Here is a 19,649-nt window from a genome sequence, read left to right on the forward strand (position 1 = left end):
ACTTTCATGTGTACAGTCTATGTACGGGTTGTTTGAACCATGTGCTTGCAATTACGAGATCAGTCCCCACACAGAACTCCAGCATTCACTCCCCTGGTTCATTTTGGATGCCAAATCCATGCTTTCCTGCAATCCCTGGTGCTCCTGCTTCTCAATTTTTGCATTCAAGTCTCCCATAATAATAAAAAATCTCCTTTTGGCACTTGTTCTCCCAGTTCCTGCAACATTCCATAAAACACCTCCACATTTTCTTCATCTGCAGCAGAAGTTGGATTATATATCAGAATGATGCCTGTGTGCACTGGATGGATGTCATTTCAACCTCACTGTTATTAACCCATTATGGACGAGGTTGTATCCCAGTACTGACTCTGCTGTCTTCTTGCAAATCACTTCAACTCCATGAATTTTACATGTTTCGTGAACAGAACAAAACACTCTGTAATCGTCAGATTGAAACTGCCCCAAACCAGTCCATATAAACTCCATTGTTGTCCTGTCCATCTCTCTTTGTTACATCTACCTTTCCCCGATTCATTGACCTTACATCCCATGTCCAAATTTTGTGACCATTTGAGAAGCCCAGAGTTCGATTTTCAGTTCTGGCAACCTCAGCGACTGAATTTCCTTGTGGGTTTGATCCATTCCCATGAGTACCTGGGCCCAACTCGGCCCAAGGTACACAGTACTTGCCTCCAATTACAGTACCTGCCTCGACAGGCAAACTATTTAGCTCTCGACAAGTCTAGTCTCCTATTCTATTACGGATGATGTCCCTGGTTGTCAGGAATGTGGAGGTGACACAGGCTTGATGGGCCAAGTGGCCTCCATCTTGTGTATCCTAATCTCATCTTTCACCACTTCACACATCGTTGCCAAACTTTAGGCAATAATTTTTGACTTGAACTTTTCCTTATGTATCTAAATTTACTTCCAACTTTGATCTCGTTTGGTCCAGTCAAAAGTAGACTTTTATCAAAGCATTCACCATGCCGGATGACATCATGAAATCCCAGTAGGTTGTTCTTCAATCCCAACCATCATGTGATTGTCGACGTCTCCATTTATTTCGTTCCTCATGGGTTTGGTGTTTTATGGCCTTTACCACCTACCCAATCGCACTGCACATCATCCCCCGTCCTTGATGGATATATCTGCTAGTAGTCAGCATTTACAATTCTACATCCAGATGAGCACAGCATCCCATTTTTGCATCCAAAAACATCCCCAAAACCCCTGAAACTTGCTATCCCATTTTTGATAATTAAATAGATAAATTAGAACAAGGCTGATGGTGCCAATTGACCAATGGAAGGCATAGAATGAAAGCACCTTTTTCATTTACGGTACATTCATTTCAAAATAAAAATGCAAAACAAAGTCGAGAGCCAGAATTAAATATTTACCATAGATATTTCACATCAGCAAAGCAAGTATTTATCGATTTTGAAAATGATTTTTTTTTGACGATTTACAAGTCTTTTGCATGAAAGTTTTACTTTGGAGCAAAATATAGATTCATTTATTTATTTTCGCAACACTTACATACTGGCAAGCTCACAATTCATTATTGTAATTCTCAAGCTTTGAGTATTATGGCAGCAAAATACAACTAGAACTGCCACTTTATAACTGCTGGCAGTGATGACCGGGTACTAAGATGTCCCGCTTTGATCAGACACGTGACCCATGACGTCCCCTTTTATCCTTTTGGCCTGACAAATTCGCTCCGGTTGGAGGGGGAGAGGGCGAAAGTTAGGGTGGGTGGAAGTTGGAGGGCCGGGGGGGGGGGTGAGGGGAGAGTTGGAGGTTGACGGGGTCGAGGGAGAGAGTTATTTGGTCGGTGGTGGGGTGAGATAGTTCTTGGGGTTGTGGTGGGGGAAGGGGTCATTGTTTGGGTTGAGGGGTGAGAGTATTTGGTGTTGAGGGGAGGGTTATAGTTCTTGTGGTTGAGATAGAGGTCTTGGAGCCATGGGGAAGGGGAATATATTGAGGTAGGGGTGTAGGGTTCATTTCTTTAACCTCACTCAACATGTCAACTTTCCTACCCATAACCGTGGTCACATTTTGGACCTTGTCTGCTCTACTGGACTAATTTTGCACCATCTCTCTGGCTCCGACCTCACTCTCTCTGACCACCTAGCCATCACTCTGACCATCAACATCCCCACCCCAGCACCAAGGCATTATCGCACTATCAACTTCCGTAAGCTAAACGCTTTTTCACCTGCCTCATTCTCATCGACCCTCTCTGAAAAAATGTCCACTTCTCCCTTCGTTGACCTCCACACCCCTTCTGACCTCACTGACTACTACAACCACACTCTCTCTTCCTGCCTTGACCAAATTGCGCCTATAAAAACCAAAACAGTTTCTTTCACCCATTCTGCTCCCTGGTTTACCCCTGAGCTCCGCCTAATGAAAACTCGTGCTCGCCAACTTGAAAGACTCCGCAATAAAACAGGTCTCACAGTTCACTCCCAGGCCTACAAGGACCACATACAACACTATAAAGATGCCCTCTCCCGCGCCCGCTCCGCCTACTACTCTCAAATTATCCACTCTGGCTCCGGAAACCCAAAAGCACTCTTCTCTACAATAAACAAACTCCTCAGCCCCCTGAACACCACCACCCAGTCATTCACAATAGACAACTGCATCTCCTTCCTTTCATTCTTCCAACGCAAAATTGAAAACATCTACAACAGCTTGACCACCGCCGCACCCGCTCCCCCTCAAACCACCTGCCCCCCCTTATCCTGCCATCCCCTGTCTCAATTCTCCCCAGTCTCCCCTACTGACCTCTCTGAACTCCTCATCGGAATGAAAACTGCCACCTGCACTCTTGACCCCATCCCCTCCAGCTTTGTCAAGGCCTCCCTTCCTGCTCTTTCTCCACTTATCATTGCAACAATAAACTCCTCCCTGTCTACAGGCATCGTCCCACCATCCCTCAAAATTGCTGCTGTTACCCCCATTCTGAAAAAACCTGGACTAAACCCTGACACCCTAAATAACTTCAGACCCATCTCCAACCTACCCTTTCTGTCAAAGGTTTTGGAACGCGCTGTAGCCACTCAACTCAAGCATCACCTCTCTGCCAATAACCTGTATGAAACATTCCAATCCGGATTCCGGTCCAACCACAGTACTGAAACTGCTCTCCTCAAAATCACCAACGACCTTCTCCTCTCCTCTGATGCTGGCAACCTCAACATTCTCATCCTCCTCGACCTCAGCGCTGCCTTTGACACCATCGATCACACCATCCTCCTCACCCGACTTGAAACCACCTTTAACATTACCGGCACTGCCCTCTCTTGGATTAAATCATACCTCTCTGACAGACGTCAGTTCATCTCCATCAATAACTGCAAATCCCCCACTGCTCCCCTCCCCCAAGGTGTCCCCCAAGGTTCAGTTCTTGGCCCCCTCCTCTTTATCCTTTACCTGTCCCCCCTCGGTCACTTAATCCGCCGTCATGGTCTCCAATTCCACTGCTTCGCCGATGACATCCAGCTTTTCATCTCCACCAAGTCCATCTCCACCGCCACCCACTCTATCCTGACAAACTGCATCACTGAAATAAAATCCTGGCTTCAAATCAACTTCCTCAAACTTAACTGTGATAAATCTGAAATAATCATCATTGGCCCAAAAACGCTCACCAAGTCCACCCATAACTTTGCCCTCAACATCGACGGTTTCCCAGTGTCCACCTCCCCTCACATCCGGAATCTTGGCATCATCTTTGACCAAACCCTCTCCTTCGACAAATACACTAAACAGATCACAAAGACAGCCTTCTTCCACCTGAAAAACATCGCCCGTCTCCGTCCATCCCTCTCCTCTGTGGCTGCAGAAACCCTCATCCACGCCTTCATCACTTCCCGTCTGGACTACTGCAATAGCCTCCTTTATGGTTCACCCTCAACAATCACCAATAAACTCCAATACATTCAGAACTCCGCTGCCCGTCTACTCACCCATTCCCGGACCCGTGACCACATCACCCCCGTCCTTTACAAGCTTCACTGGCTCCCCATCTCCCAGAGAATCCAGTACAAAATCCTCCTCTTGACCTACAAAGCCCTCCATAACCTGGCCCCATCCTACCTGGCTGACCTCCTCTCCAGACACACTCCCACCCGCAACCTCCGCTCTGCTGGTACCAACCTCCTGACCCCCCCCCCCCATCCGGACCAAATTTAGATCCTGGGGGGACAGGGCCTTCTCCATCGCTGCTCCCACCCTCTGGAACTCGCTACCTCACACCATCAGAGACTCCTCCTCACTCACCACATTCAAAACATCACTCAAGACCCACCTGTTCAACACTGCATTCAACATTTAACCCACAGCATCTAACCCCTGACTATCTCCTCTCCTTCTCCCTCCTTTGTGCTTTGAATATTTCCCTATTGATTCTTCTTTTTTTGCAATTGTCTTTATGTTTTGCTATGCGTTATGTTTTGCACTCTGTCAAAGCGTCTTTGGGCTTCCTGAAAAGCGCTATATAAAATAAATGCATTATTATTATTATTATTATAGGGTTGAGGAGTTGAAGAACAAGCTGGGAGTGGAGAAGTGGGGGTCAGGGCATTGTGAGAGGGGGTTGGCCTATACACCGGCCTTTTTCTATCCAAGATGGCTGCCAAACCATGTGAACTATGATGTCATTTCCACAATATTCAGCAATGGTGCGAGGTGATATTTGTAAAATTTCATATCGATAGGTTAAGCAGTTTCAGAGAAATATTTTTTTGAATATTTTCCCTAGATCCAATATGGCTGCCAAACCATGTGACCAATGATGTCTTTTTCACCAACAATATATCCCCATGTGTAGTCAAAACATATGGTTAATATTTTGCATCGACCCATTCAATGCTTTCAGAGAAAGGATTTTTAATTTTTTGCATAAAATCCAATATGGCTGCCAGACCATGTGACCTATCAGAATAGTTTGTAAATATATTCCCTAAGGCTAGTTGATCATGTGTGTGGAGTTTCACATTGATCTAGTATGCCGTTCTGGAGAAGAAGATTTTTTAAGGTTTGCATTATCAATCCAATATGGCGGCTGAACCACGTGACCTATGATGTCATCAATTTATTTTTTTTCTCAGCCAATTTATCCCTAGATCACCGTCAAAATTTTTCATACTGATTGGATTAAGCGTTGTACTTGTTGAATTATGACGTCATAATGAAGGCACCTATGACATCATCATTAACATACGTTATATTCCCCATGGTGCGTTCTTGACAATGTGCCAAGTTTAAATTTTTTCCATGGAGCGGTTTTGGAGATATAGAGGTGCAAAGGTTGTTTTTTTTCCAAGATGGCGCCTGTATGACGTGACCTACTATGTCATAATTATTTTAAAATATATATATATACACGAGTCGGTGCCCCAAAGATGAAAATTTCGTGTCAATCAGACCAATGGTTGCAGAGAAAATTACTTTTAAAGGGAATAAACCCACAAAATCCCGGCAGAATAATAATAATAATCTTAACAAAAATAATAGGGTATGAAAGCCTGAAAGGCATGTGGTACCCTAATAATCATCAGCTTGTTTTCTCAGCTTGTGTATTATGTTTGTCAGCTTCTTATTTAAAGTCAACTTGTTACCTCGGCCACCAAAGGTGGATGGAGGTTATGTTTTCACCCCTGTCTGTCCTGTCTGTGAACAAGATATCTCAAAAAGTTGTGGACGGATTCAAACAAAATTTAGCAGAGAGGTAGCGTATGTGACAAGGAAGAAATGATTCGATTTTGGTGAATATCTGGATCCGGATCCGGCTAGTAGAATTTTTAAAGTGATTCTTCACCATTGGGAGATAGGGCCAAAAACGATACATAGCAGGATATCTCAAAAAGTTGTGGACGGATTTGAACAAAACTTGGTGGACCGGTTGGGTGTCTGACAAGGAAGAATCATTCAATTTTGGTGAAGATCTGGATCTAGTTAGAAGAATTTAAGTGATTCTTCACCATTGAGAGATAGGGCCAAAAACGATATAAAGCAGGATGTCTCAAAAAGTTATGGAAGAGTTCTGACACACTAGGTGCATAAATTGGTTAGGTGACAAGAACAAGCCGATTAGATTGTGGGTGGGGTCTGGATCCAGATACTACTCATCAGTGGGATACAAAACGTAAACTGTTCACCTGACAAAGGTATGCTCTCCACTGTGTACCATTCTAGTTTTTTTTTAATGGCTCATTGCAAGTAGGGGACAGCACAAGTGACCCTCTGCAATGATATCAAGGTAAGGAAGTGAGATTTATAATGAGACAAACGTCTTAAAAGACAAAATTAGAGCACAGGTATTTAAAGCTTGTATGTTACATGTCAGTAACAATTCAAAGTTGCATTGACTGACAGCAATTTGGTGACGATTTCATCTCGATATAATCAGAGGTTACATTTCATTGCAGAGTTCTTTTTGATGTGATGAACGCTTCGCAATACCATTTTCACTCTGCCACTTTATCCTGCACGTCGATGGACACATCCTCTCTTCGTTCAGTCACTTGATCCGTGTTCAACTCTGACAAAAACAGGTGGGAAAAAAAAAATAGAATGGGACATTAATAAGCAATCATAAAAACCACAATATTTTGCAAGCACAACAAGAAAATTGATTACTCTTTAAGTGGTGAAGCCGCTTCAATATTTGGCTATGTCCGTCCGTCAATAATGAAGAAGAACCTTTCTAACCCACCCTGGTAAATTCTAATGGGTAATTCTAATGGGTTCTGAAGGGCAATTCTGATGGGTCCTAAAGGGTAATTGTAATGGGTTTAATTTGTCTCGGCTTTGCCTATTTCATATTTAAAATGCCAAACTGAACCGCTTCCTTCGGACACGGTTGCGGTTTTTTTGACCGCAAAATGTTATATTTGTCCTTATAACTCGTCCAACTTGAAATGATGAAAAGAAAAATGAAGAATTTATTTTTTAAAGATCACCAAAAGCCATTGAGCCACGGCAGAGTAATCAAGTTTGTTTAATATTGCTATTATATCATATCTTTTATATCAGAGCCAGTTTGTTTAATACTACTTTGAGCAAACAGGAATTTTAAGTCGACCCATACAAGGTAGAATAATCTTCAATTTTTTGGCAATGCAGGACAGTATGTTTTACGCACTTGAATTATTTTGGCACTTGGGGGCAGGTGAATGAATGAATGAATGATCGTTTTAAGGCCATTTTCCCCGCTATAGCGGGGGTTAGCCTTGCGGGCCCCATGACAATCATGGCTCCCTGTTTTGAGGCAATGTTTTTATGGCCGGATGCCCTTCCTGACGCCAACCCTTGGTCACGCTCTTACGATGCGCAGGGATACGGTGTACCTATTCTAAATCGGGGTACACACCGTGATCATTCATCCCAGCAAGCTGGTACTCAATTTGCCGACCTCGGAAGGATGACAGGCTGAGTCAACCCCCCTGGCGTTAATTCAGCGATCGACCAGGATTCGAACTCAGGATCCTAGGATCCCAAGCCGGCACCCTAACCGCTAAGCCAACACCAGGCTACTTGGGGGCAGGTGCAATTAATTATATTAATTTTCTGCTACAACGACCAGTTGATGGAACACATCTGTTATTACAAAAATCTACTGCATATATAAGCATATACAGAAGACTCAAAGGACCGAGAGGTACGCACACTCGCTCTTAAGCTGTCTAGCCTGGGTTCGAACCCCGACCCAGCTGTAAACTGTCATCATGGTGTTTCACAGGGTGTGTGATTCCATCAGTGTGTGCCGTCTCTCAGATGGACGTTAAACAGGGAGATATGTCTGTGGGTATTAGTTGGTGGACGTTAAAGATATATCACGGTGAAGGTCCTTTGTGAAGAGTAGATGAGCTATCGGCGGAACAAATTACAAATTCCTGGCCCAACTCTGTGGTCGAATGTCAGGCCTGGCCAGCCAGTTCTTGAAAGACTTTGGCCAAAAACCTCCCCTGGCCAACCTCACAAGAATGTGGGAATAATTGTGGCCATTAAAGAAGAAGACTCACCAAGGTCACCTTCTTGTATAACATTGGTTTTGCTCTCCCCCTCATCAACAGGGGGTATTGAGACCTCCAAACTGGGTGAAGCTTCATTTTTCTATTTTAAAAACAAAAGCTCCATTACAAGTTTGTAAAATACTTGTTTGAATGAGTTAGATATCCATCAAAATAACTGAGCAGTTTCAATGATAGTTTAGAGCATTAAAACAGATTACCTTCAAAGCTGAGTTTTTCTGCACCGTAATATCACCACCAACACCCAATCCTTCTGCCGGTTCAATCACCTCTGCATTCACATTTTCAGCATTTCCTGGAGAAGGAATTTCATTCGAACAACAGACTTCCTCCGAATCAGCAAGACTCGTCCCTGTTGAGCAATCTTCTTCATCTGGTATGTGCTCTGCCTCATTGCCCTCCGTGATACAAGCTTTCTTTTCACATACTATAATGTCTGTTTCCTTGGACACAGTATCATTTTCTCCATCCACATTGGCACAGCGAGCCATTAGTGGTGGTTCAGCATCTTTCGAAGCATCATCACTTGGTGAGACGCCATATTCTTGTTGCGGTAGTAAAGACGACAGGTGGGAGGACACTTCATGTAGACTTGGTGAGTTGTTATGATCCCCCTCTTCATGTAGACCGGGTGAAATGTTTTGATCCCCCTCTTCATGTACATTTTGTGAGATGTTATGATCCCCCTCTTCATGTGGACTTTGTGAGATGTTATGATCCCCCTCTTCATGTACATTTTGTGAGATGTTATGATCCCCCTCTTCATGTGGACTTTGTGAGATGTTATGATCCCCCTCTTCATGTGGACTTTGTGAGATGTTATGATCCCCCTCTTCATGTACATTTTGTGAGATGTTATGATCCCCCTCTTCATGTGGACTTTGTGAGATGTTATGATCCCCCTCTTCATGTAGACATGGTGAGATGTTATGATCCCCCTCTTCATGTAGACTTTGTGAGATGTTATGATCCCCCTCTTCTTGTAGACATGGTGAGATGTTATTATCCACCTCTTCTTGTAGACATGGCGAGTTGTTTTGATCCTCCTCTTCATGTAGACTTTGTGAGATGTTATGATCCCCCTCTTCTTGTGGACATGGTGAGATGTTATTATCCACCTCTTCTTGTGGACATGGTGAGATGTTATGATCCCCCTCTTCATGTAGACATGGTGAGATGTTATGATCCTCCTCTTCATGTAGACCTGGTGAAATGTTTTTATCCCCCTCTTCATGTAGACTTTGTGAGATGTTATGATCCCCTTCTTCTTGTAGACATGGTGAGATGTTATGATCCCCTTCTTCTTGTAGACATGATGAGATGTTATGATCCCCTTCTTCTTGTAGACATGGTGAGATGTTATGATCCCCCTCCATGGTTTCCTCCATGTTAGCATGAGCCAACACCTCAGGCTGTGGAACATCTAAACAAGAACTCTCGACTGGGATGGGAGTGGACATACCATTCGGGGTACATTCACCTTCCAGTACAAAGGTGTTGCGTTCCCCAGGACTACACCCATCAGGTGTTGCCTCGTGGTGTTCTTCTGCCCTCAAGCTTTGCACATTTGTCGGAGTTTCTCCTTCGACAGGGTTGTCACATACTGTTTCTGCAGCGCCTTCTACATCGCGTTCTTCTCCTGGCATGAAGGTTTCCAGTGGCAGAGGGGCAGCAAAATAATCTGCCGAGTGGGACGGCAGAGTGCTGTGAATAAAAGTTGGTCCATCTGATCCTAGAGTTGAAAAGTCATGGTTCTGTGGGGAAGCAGACTCCACCAAATCGGCCCAATCCCCTAAAGACTGATAGCCATTGCCTGGTGAGATGGAAGATGGAGGTGTGGAAGGCTTCACACCTGTATCGAGTTGACTTCGCTCACAACCCTCGATAACAGGATCACGCTCAGGCAGATCCAGGTGTAGCGCTGGTTGACCTCGTAGTGTTCTTTGCTCTTTCGGTCGCATGGCTTTGGTGCTCCGGCCTCGGGGAGGCTTCATGGCCGAGACAGGTACTGAGGTATTTGCTTCATCATTAGAGGCAACTGAAGAAGTAATAGCACCATCATCTGAACCTTCTGGTATGTCGTCCCGGCCTCGACCTCGATTCTGAACCGGCCGATCTGCAGGTACTGGTTGCAGCACATCCTGCTGGATGAATGGGTACACCGTTATTTATCTAAGCAAATATATCGTATCCAAATATTACCTTTCATGAAGTCATGTTTACAATGCAGGATATGAAAGTGGGTGAGGAGGGGGTTATGAGTTTTAAAAAATGAGTTGGACAAAATTGTTGCACATGTAAATGTTATGGGGAAAGCAATGATTGGGAGGGGGGAGCAGGGGAGGAGGGGACAGCTTCATAAATGGGGTTTGAGCAAGTTGCATACATTTTATGTAAATTGGACTGAACATTGCGAGATCCCCTTCAACCTCCCAACCCCTTCAATACTCATGACATTTTTATTTTTAAAATACAACAAGATAACTCATGAAATATATATTTCAGGATATCTCACTTGCTTTCTTGTCTGGGTTCAATCCCCAAAAAGGTCAGATTTTAAAACTACTGCTTTGATGTTATGGCAACAAGGAGAAGATGCATTTATTGAGCATACTGTTGTGGAAAGAAACAAAAAGAACCACCTCTAGAGGCCATTTTTCCCTGCAGAGCAGGGGTTGGCCTTTTTCGGGCACCTTGGTCCCCTTTTTGAAGCAATGTTTTACGGTCGGATGCCCTTCCTGCCGCCAACCCTGTTGGTCGCCTTTTTACAACAAACAGGGAATTACCAGTGAAATGGTACTCAATTTGCCGACTTCGGAAGGATGACAGGCTGAGTCAACCCCCCTGGCGTTAATTCAGCGATAGCCGGGATTCGAACCCAGGATCCTAGGATCCCAAACCGGCACCCGAACCGCTAAGCCAACACCAGGCTGGAAATTGTTGTGGAAGGAAATTAATTGCGTACGTAATTTGTGTAAGTTAAGTGGATTTCCTTGAGCCTCCACCTGTTGTGGCAAACACAAGTTTTAATTGCTTACTTAAGCTTCATAAATACATATATTAATCAGCTTTAATTATGTTCTATAGAACTTACTAAGTGCAACTATTTACTCAGAGCTTTTCATTGACAGGTCATAAATTCGGCTAAAGGCAAATGGTTGCTGGAGCAACCTGCCTGCTCGGAAAAGCTTCCCGCCGTTTGTAACTCTTGAAAATCTTGGAGAAGTGAAGGCCAAATCCATGTTGCATGACGTGCTCCACGCCTGGTGAGCCGATAATTAAAATTACAAAGCATACTTTGTTTTCCAAAAGGTCTGTCTATGAGTTCGTAAAACTTTAACTGTATACCCAAAAGGTTTAAACCATAGAATAAAACACTTTTATTTATTAGTAAGTTTGTATAAATAAATAGTGCAGTTCTGAAGTTACATTAAAAGTGTTAACATTTGTATGAGATTAAGCAGTCGTCCTCCCACTGGAGAAGAGATGGTTGCCTAGCAACTGTGTTGGGGAATCAAATGATTTGCACACTTTCTTTCAAGCCAACACAACTGTGGGTTATGTGAATGTTCTCCCAAGATGAAAGGAATGGACAAAACCAGATTGCCTTTATCACGCTTGAATCACTTGCAACTTTTCTTATCTCGTTCCCCCTTCCTCTCTCTGCTCCCCTCAGCCCAGCCCCATTTTCATTTTCTTCACAAGTATAAGAAAGGCTGTGCTGCACAAATGCTTTAGGATTTTGCTTCGGAATTGTTGTGTTTGTGTGTGTGTGTGTGTGTTCTTTTTGGATTTCGATTCGTGCCAAGTGGTTTTCTGTATTCCTTTGATGTATATCTTCCTTGTAACATAAGCAAAGTCCTCCACGTTTCATTAAAAATCAGTCGATTGTCTTCTGAACAAGTTTGGACATTAATTTTTGAGTCTCTCTATCATTCAAGGCTAAATTACTTAGTTCCACAACAATACAGTCACTAAGGTTGGGAAGCAAAGTCATTTGTTACATCTCGATCTATATTTTTCAGATTGAAGATCCTAAAGTATCTTTATAAAAAACAAGTACAAAAAGTTTTAATTAAAACAAAAGCCGCGTCGATGTTACACAATGCCTAGATGCAGCTGTGCCTATAACGTTGATGTTATAGGCACAGGACATTCCTATTGATTCGATTACTTGATGTTATTTTTGTGCAAAGTGAAAATATATCTCGGCAATTTCCTGTGTGTGGCGACGAATTTTTAATATATCTCGGCATTTTCCCGTCTGTTATTTCAGGCGGTGTATGACTGACCATGCCGCGATTTAAAAAAATATCTATCTCGGCAATTTCCCGTGTGTGGCGACACGTGAACGAAGCTATGCTCCTCTCTCCACATTATTGTGACGACGTATAAATTAAATATTTCATCGTGACGATTGTCATCAAATGGACGAATTTTTAATATATCTCGGCATTTTCCCGTCTGTTATTTCAGGCGGTGTATGACTGACCATGCCGTGATTGTAAAAAAATATATCTCGGCAATTTCTCGTGTGTAGCGACACGTGAACGAAGCTATGCTCCTCTCTCCACATTATTGTGACGACGTATAAATTAAATATTTCATTGTGACGATTGTCATCAAATGGACGAATTTTTAATATATCTCGGCATTTTCCCGTCTGTTATTTCGGGCGGTGTATGACTGAGCATGCCGCGATTTAAAAAATATATATTTCAATGGACTTGAAGTTACAGGCCTTTGAGAATTCATTTCGTTCTATAAAGGGCAACTTTCATTGGATTTTCTTCCCGTTTTTTTTCAACCGAGTCTAAAACTATGTTAGCGACTGTGAAAAATGAAATGATATATCGAATTTGATTTGAAATAAAACTGTGTGAGAGAGGAAGACACCACGGGCCTACAAAACAGGCCTCAAAGCTATGCGAGTTAATAAAATGGTGGATATTTGTTTATATGAAGCCTCTCCCAAAATGGGTGGAGCTATGGTTCCCAGAATGGGTGGAGCTTTGAGGTTTTGTCTTCTCTGCAAGAACAACATGAAGAAGAAGAACAACAAGAAGAAGAAGAAGAACAAGAAGAACAACAACAGCAGAGGGCACTCTATGAGCAGCGTCTGCGACGCGGCTAAAAAAAGTAGGTAATAGCGTGCTGACTTTTCGATTTGCTTTCCATCTCACTGGTTAGATTTCTTACTTTGGGTGAGCTGTGCAAGTTGCACTGCATGCAATTGTTTGAAATAATGGAGGGTGGATATGGCATGTATAATAGGCCAAATGTCCACCAATAGTTTCCATATACAAATAATATTTCTATGACCCTGCTATTCATGTGTGAATGGACATCCTCAGCCACCTTCCAACACTGCACCATCTTGATACCTCCAGCCCTACGTGACAACCTCATAATGTCCCTCCTAATAAAACAAGCATTCTGAGTATTGCGCTGCAATACATGTCGCCTACCAAAGTTCAAAGTGCCATAACTTTGTCAAAAATGATCGAATATGCAAATTTATGCACGGTTGATGCTGGTTTTCAAACTTGATCTGAGGTATGCTGAGACACATGTGTGTCACGCCTCGCCTCATTGATAAGCCCGCAAGGTCGCTCTGTGGAGCAGCCTGCACGTATTGCACTGTGTGAATTATATAAATTATTACCAACTCACGGTCTGAGGTACTAGCGATTCAAGAGATATCCATTTTAAAAAAATATTTTCGTTTAATTAACGATATCTGCCAAACCACGTGCTCTATCGCAAATTCCAAAAGGACATTTTAGTAGACTGACATGCTGAACAGATTTGTGAAGTTTCCCCTCGATTGGATCAAAAATGAAGGAGGAGCTCGGTTTTAAAGGTTCATGCTTAAAAACGTCATAACTGAAACCATCAGTAATGTATTATATTTTCCGGTTCACGATCAATCATCGATGTGTATATATATGTTGCTCGGCTTGGCTCCGCCCCTCCGGAGAGTGCGCGCTGTGTCGCGCTGTTGACGTTCGTGAGACGAGGCTGAGGACGCGCAGTGCGGCTTGAGGAGAACTCGAGAATAAACAAGAGATATCCATTTAAAAAAAATATTTTCGTTTAATTAACGATATCTGCCAAACCACGTGCCCTATCGCAAATTCCAAAAGGACATTCTAGTGCTGAACAGATCTGTGAAGTTTCCCCTTGATTGGATCAAAAATGAGGGAGAAGCTCGGTTTTAAAAGTTCATGCTTAAAAACGTCATAACTCAGAAACCATGTGATGCATGACGTCATGCTGACTGACTTTTTTTATCTCAATCGGTCCTATCTCAATCGGTCCTATTATTGCAGAGAAATTGGTTTTTAAAGGAAATTGAAACTTAAAATGGCACCGAGTTAAGGATCATCAGAATTATCAGAATTACCAAAGTTCAAAGTGCCATAACTTTGTTAAAAATGATCGAAACGTCGTGAAGTTCGAACTTGACCTGTAACTTATCATGAGGAAACCATGTGCAAAGTTTGAAATCATTAGCATTACGCGTTTAGAAAAAGAGTCCGGAGAACTGTTCTTTGCGTGACGGACTGACGGACTGACAGACGGAGGGACGGCGTGCAAACCTATAGTCCCCCCCGGTGTACACTGGTAGGGGACTAACAAGCATTCTGAGTATTGCGCTACAATACATGTCCCCTACCGGCAGTCTGTCATCTGGAAAACTGTTGGGAAAATTACCAAAGTTCAAAGTGCCATAACTTTGTCAAAAATGATCGAAACGTCGTGAAGTTCGAACATGATCTGTAACTTATCATGAGGAAACCATGTACCAAGTTTGAAATCATTAGCTTTAAGAGTTTAGGAAAAAAGTCCGGAAAACTGTTCTTTGCGTGACGGACTGACAGACGGACAGACTGACAGACTGACAGCAAACCTATAGTCCCCTCCGGTGTACACCGGTAGGGGACTAATAAATGAAAGCTGTGACTTTATCTTGGTATCAATCCTCTTCCCCGTACTCAAACCTATAAACGTTTCCATGCTATTTATAGTGCCTTACACACTGCGTGGATGCGACGAACCTTTGAAGATGGTGCTGGTGTGTCATCTCGCCATCTCTCATCGTGCATGCTTCCAAGCAGGAGGTTGAAACAACAGACAGACATTCATATAGTCAGTAAAGATTCTGGGTGTGCATCACAAACCTACTAGTAAAAACCCAAGGTGTATGGGGTAAAGAGAGGGGGGTCGATTTTGGATGCCGATGTACAGCTATCAGGGTAAAATAATGGTGGATGATGAGAGCAGCAAATAAGTTTCAGAAGAGTAAATATATATACCATACATAGTTTGAAATAAGGGATGGTCCTGGAGCCATTGACCACGAATTGGAAGAAAAAGCAAAAAAAAACAAAAAAAAACAAAAAAACATTTAGCTCCAAGAATACAACAACAACAACAACAACAACAACAACAACAACAACAACAACAGGCATTTTAAGGCCATTTTCCCTGCAAGAGCGGGGGTTAGCCTTGCGGTCCCCATGACAATGTTCTCCATTTTGCCCTATTTTCTGCATCTCCCCTTGTTAACCCCCTTGCCCGCATTTCTTCTTCGACCATCTTTAGCCAAGTCTTTCTCGGTCTTCCCCGTCCTCTACTTCCTTCTACATTCATTCCCATCACTCTTTTCAACCAGTCACTTTCACCCTTCCTCAACACATGACCAAACCATCTCAACCTGTTTCTCTTCACAGCATCCATCACAGGCTCTATTCCCATCATCTTTCGCAATTCATCATTTGTCTTCCTCTCTCTCAACGATACTCCACACATCCACCGAACCATTCGCATTTCCACCCTTTCCAGCCTTCGTTGCTGCTCTTCGTTCATTACCCATGTCTCACTCCCATAAATCATAACACTTCTCACACATGCAGCATACACCTTTCCCTTCAGCTTCAATGACACTCCCCTCCTCGTCAGCACGCCACTCAGTTCCCGAAACTTCTTCCGTGCACACCTCACTCGAGCAACCGTTGCCGAGTCTGATCCACCTTCTCCATTCAGCATGTCTCCAAGGTAACAAAATGTTGAAAGAAACATGGTAGACATCCAAGAATGTAGAAAACAAATCGGAGCACGAACTACCAGGCAGGTAGACAGACTAGAACAATGCCCACAATACTCTGTGCACATATGCACGCTTGGCACAAGGTTCTGTACAATTTGCCAAATTAAAGAGCCAAAGTACTACTAAACTGCAGGTTCGTGTTCCGATTTGTATATATATATATGCTTACCTGAAATCAGGAACTGAACATGAAAAGTGCTATTGTTCTGCAATGGTAAAACATATATACATAGAAATACCAAGAAATAAAATCTAACCTTCTGTACTCTTGCCTCATATTCATCTTTTGATCCAAAATCCAGATTTATTGAGTAGAGAGCAATAATAACAACTTCACCATTTCTTCACCAAATGGTGACTTCACCATTTCAATATTTATGGAGGGCACTGGAGATACATCACGATGCCCAGGAAAATAAAAGAAAGCCACCTGTAGTCACGATTACGCCCTGCAGGATTTTGGAACTGTGGGCGAGTCATGAAGGCCGCGAGGTTGTGAGGACGGGGGGAACGAGGATTATCTGTTAGACATGACGACAAGTGGGGTGTAAATCAAGCAACATCAAGAAGAGGCAGTTGTCAAATGTAAAGAAAACCCAAAATGAAGTGAATGAACAACATGCAGATGCTCCAAAAAAATTAATGACAAGGCATCATGCACATGAACAAACAAAAATTCTGACTGAAATGGTTACAATATTTAAACATGCATGGAAGGGAATGGGAACACCTGTTTTGTATTTGTGATTCATGTACATACTGCCATATCTGCATGTCTTTTCTGTAGCAATTGTGGAGAAAATTTTATGTCGTAATGAGTAGATTTAGCCACACATGCCCTGGATCAGGTTTGACTTTCTCTTCAACTCCAGATTGTGCTCGTTATCATTTCATTATGCCCGATGGTTTAAAGTCACTGAGAGCCCGATAGATGGACCGAAACCTCCACGGAAAGACGCTAGGCCAGGTGAGACATGCCTGGCTCAAGCCTTTAAGAGTTGAAGCTTGCGGAGAGTTGAGTGGATGTACCATCGGTTCAGTAGGACTTATTTGCCATATGCTCTGCTCGGCCTCGGTTACGACTCGGCCTCCAGGAGGAAGATTGCCGCAGTGATAACTGCACCTAGAGCCCTGTAGCGGAGTGGACCCCCACAATGGTGCACAGACCAGGGGCTGCATCATTCCACCACCCCCCAATAGTTTTTTCCCCTCTTTTTTCTTCCTTGTGCTGGTACCTTTCCCTGCCGCTCCCCATTACCCTATGGCTGTAAACAGATACAAGTGAAATGGGGAGAGGGAAGGGAGTAATCCTGCGTTTTGTTTTGTATACATAATCGAGACTCGTGGAAGAGCTAGTATTAATACACTGAATGGGATCAGGACACAACAGGACAAAAGTAACAGTTGAAAAGGGGGATGGGGGGAGGACACCAACTGGAGTTGAAGGCAGAGACAAGACAAGACAGAGACAGACTAAGACAAACAATATGTGTGGGGAGGAATGAGGGACAGGAGAGGACACATTGGATGGACAAGATGGATACAAAAGGAAACCCTCACGAGGCGAAACTCTCAATTTTGCAAATTGTTTGTATATGTACTTGAATTCACTGTTTTATCATCAAATAGCTTTCAACTGAGGTGAACATGTCATATTTGTTCTGCAGTCTTAGTAACTGCTGTTAATTTTGGGCTGGAACAAAGCCCCGCCTACCACTCTCAATCGGCATTCGGCTATCTTGGGGGTAGAGCCCCGGTGTGGGCACGACTTTGTAACGGGTCATGCCCGAGTTACAATAAGTTTGAAAACTTGTAAGAATACACAATTATAATTTGGGATGATGGAAGCACTGTAGTTGGAGAGCACGATTGGATCTACTCATGGAGCACACACCGTGAGAAAATAACGTGTTAAAACTGCAAAGTACCATGCTAGCCCAAACCTGCAAGACGAAACCTTACGCCAAAGAGCCGCTTTCGGTTTCCTGAGAAAGCAAAACGGAGATTATTCTTGAAGCAAAGGCCTCACTTGGTCCTTACTCACCTGTGTGATCCCACAAATACCGGTTCTGAAAAAAAGCAAGGAAATAACACAAGGAGGGCTGTCAATTATTGCCAAGTTTACACTTACCTTGGTAAACATTTCCATCTCCATTATCAGTTTCAGCTCCACCTGCATTTTCTTTAAACCTGCCCCTCAGAGAAGGAGATGGAAGGGACACGGGAGAGAAAGCACGATAAATAAATGAAAAAAAGAAGAAGAAAAACAATGATGCATTAATTTTCCCTCAAATCTGCATGCAAGTTCAACAAGGACGTGTCAGCAAACGGGAGAAGACAAAACAATGCTCAAGCTAAGCTTACATGTTCTCCGATTTATTAGCGTCCCACTCACGGCGCCACTCGCCCGCTGCATTGCGATGCCGGCTCAGGCGCTCGCAGTCGATAACTTCGCGCTCATGCTTCCAGCGGGCATATTCAACACGCTCATGTCCCGTCATGGACAACTGCATGTGCATCTCACTGGACATGCCATCACGTGCCCAGCCATCCTAAAAAACAACTGCATGTCACATCATCGCAAGCGTTTTATTCCTCATTTGATCCACCACGCGGTAACCCGGGTTGCCCCGTGATTGTTAATCATTTTACGTAATTAATTAATCTATTTTAGGGGGAGTGTAACCCGGGTTCGCGTGATAGGAAAATCCTTTGTGACAAAAACTCAGCTGGACATAGTCCAGTTGAGTTAAGGTAAGGTGTTGAGGAAACAAATGTACATTTTGATTGCCACTCATGCAGAGGAAACAAGGCAGTGCATGTTTTGTTCTGGGCAATCGTGCCAGCAGTCTAATATACACCGCCCAACGAAGGCACATTCTCATAATGCAGAGGAAAGAAGTGTTGTGAAGTCTTTAAAAATAAGAATTTAAAAAAAAAAAACTTTAGGTTTTTGCCTGACTCTTCAAACTGTATTTCACATGTGCATGGACATGCAATTCACAAATTATGTAAAGTAAAACGAAAAACGGCTTGGAAGTGAAATGCCTGCATACTTAATTAGTAGCGAGGCCAGCAAAATCCCCAAGAGATACTTTTTCTTATTATTTTACAAGTTATTATGCACACGTGCACTGTAAATAAGTTATATCCATGTACACTTTCAAAATGTACACGTACAATTTCATATACTCAACATCACCTACGAGTAACTAAAACCATGTTTGGAAACTGGACAAGGTACGTTTTCATTACAACTAAAATAATCACGATTAATATTTAAGCTTTTAATAAAAAAAACAAAAACGATCCTTTTGTCAATGTTTTGAATGTACTTTATACTGCACGCATAGTAGGGTGGCTTAGCAAAATTACCGTTACACGGTGGACAAAATCACCAAATTTGGCATGAACACTCCTAATGACCTATTAATCAATATTAGCCGAGGAGCCCTCGCGAATTTTTACGCGTATTCGTGTAA

General features: G+C 43.0%; 1 protein-coding gene across 3 annotated transcripts; it reads right to left on the bottom strand.

Annotated features, from left to right (window-relative positions):
• Positions 1 to 6,205: 6,205 nt before the first annotated feature.
• Positions 6,206 to 18,715, bottom strand: LOC137414665 (uncharacterized). 3 transcript variants are annotated; one of them, XM_068100180.2, is made up of 7 exons: positions 18,532 to 18,715; positions 18,299 to 18,357; positions 16,598 to 16,688; positions 15,116 to 15,164; positions 8,255 to 10,195; positions 8,046 to 8,136; positions 6,206 to 6,562 (listed from the first exon to the last, which is right to left on the bottom strand). In XM_068100180.2, exons 1-7 carry the CDS (start codon positions 18,696 to 18,698, stop codon positions 6,489 to 6,491), a joined length of 2,472 nt encoding a protein of 823 aa, XP_067956281.2. In that variant the 5' UTR covers positions 18,699 to 18,715; the 3' UTR covers positions 6,206 to 6,488. The 3 variants fall into 3 exon arrangements, with proteins under 3 accessions (XP_067956281.2, XP_078622674.1, XP_078622675.1); XM_078766548.1 differs by having other exon boundaries at positions 8,255 to 10,198; XM_078766549.1 differs by lacking the exon at positions 8,046 to 8,136 and having other exon boundaries at positions 8,255 to 10,198.
• Positions 18,716 to 19,649: the final 934 nt, after the last annotated feature.

Source organism: Myxine glutinosa, chromosome 12 (genome assembly GCF_964187855.1).
Source record: "Myxine glutinosa chromosome 12, kmMyxGlut1.1, whole genome shotgun sequence".
Taxonomy (NCBI): domain Eukaryota; kingdom Metazoa; phylum Chordata; class Myxini; order Myxiniformes; family Myxinidae; genus Myxine; species Myxine glutinosa.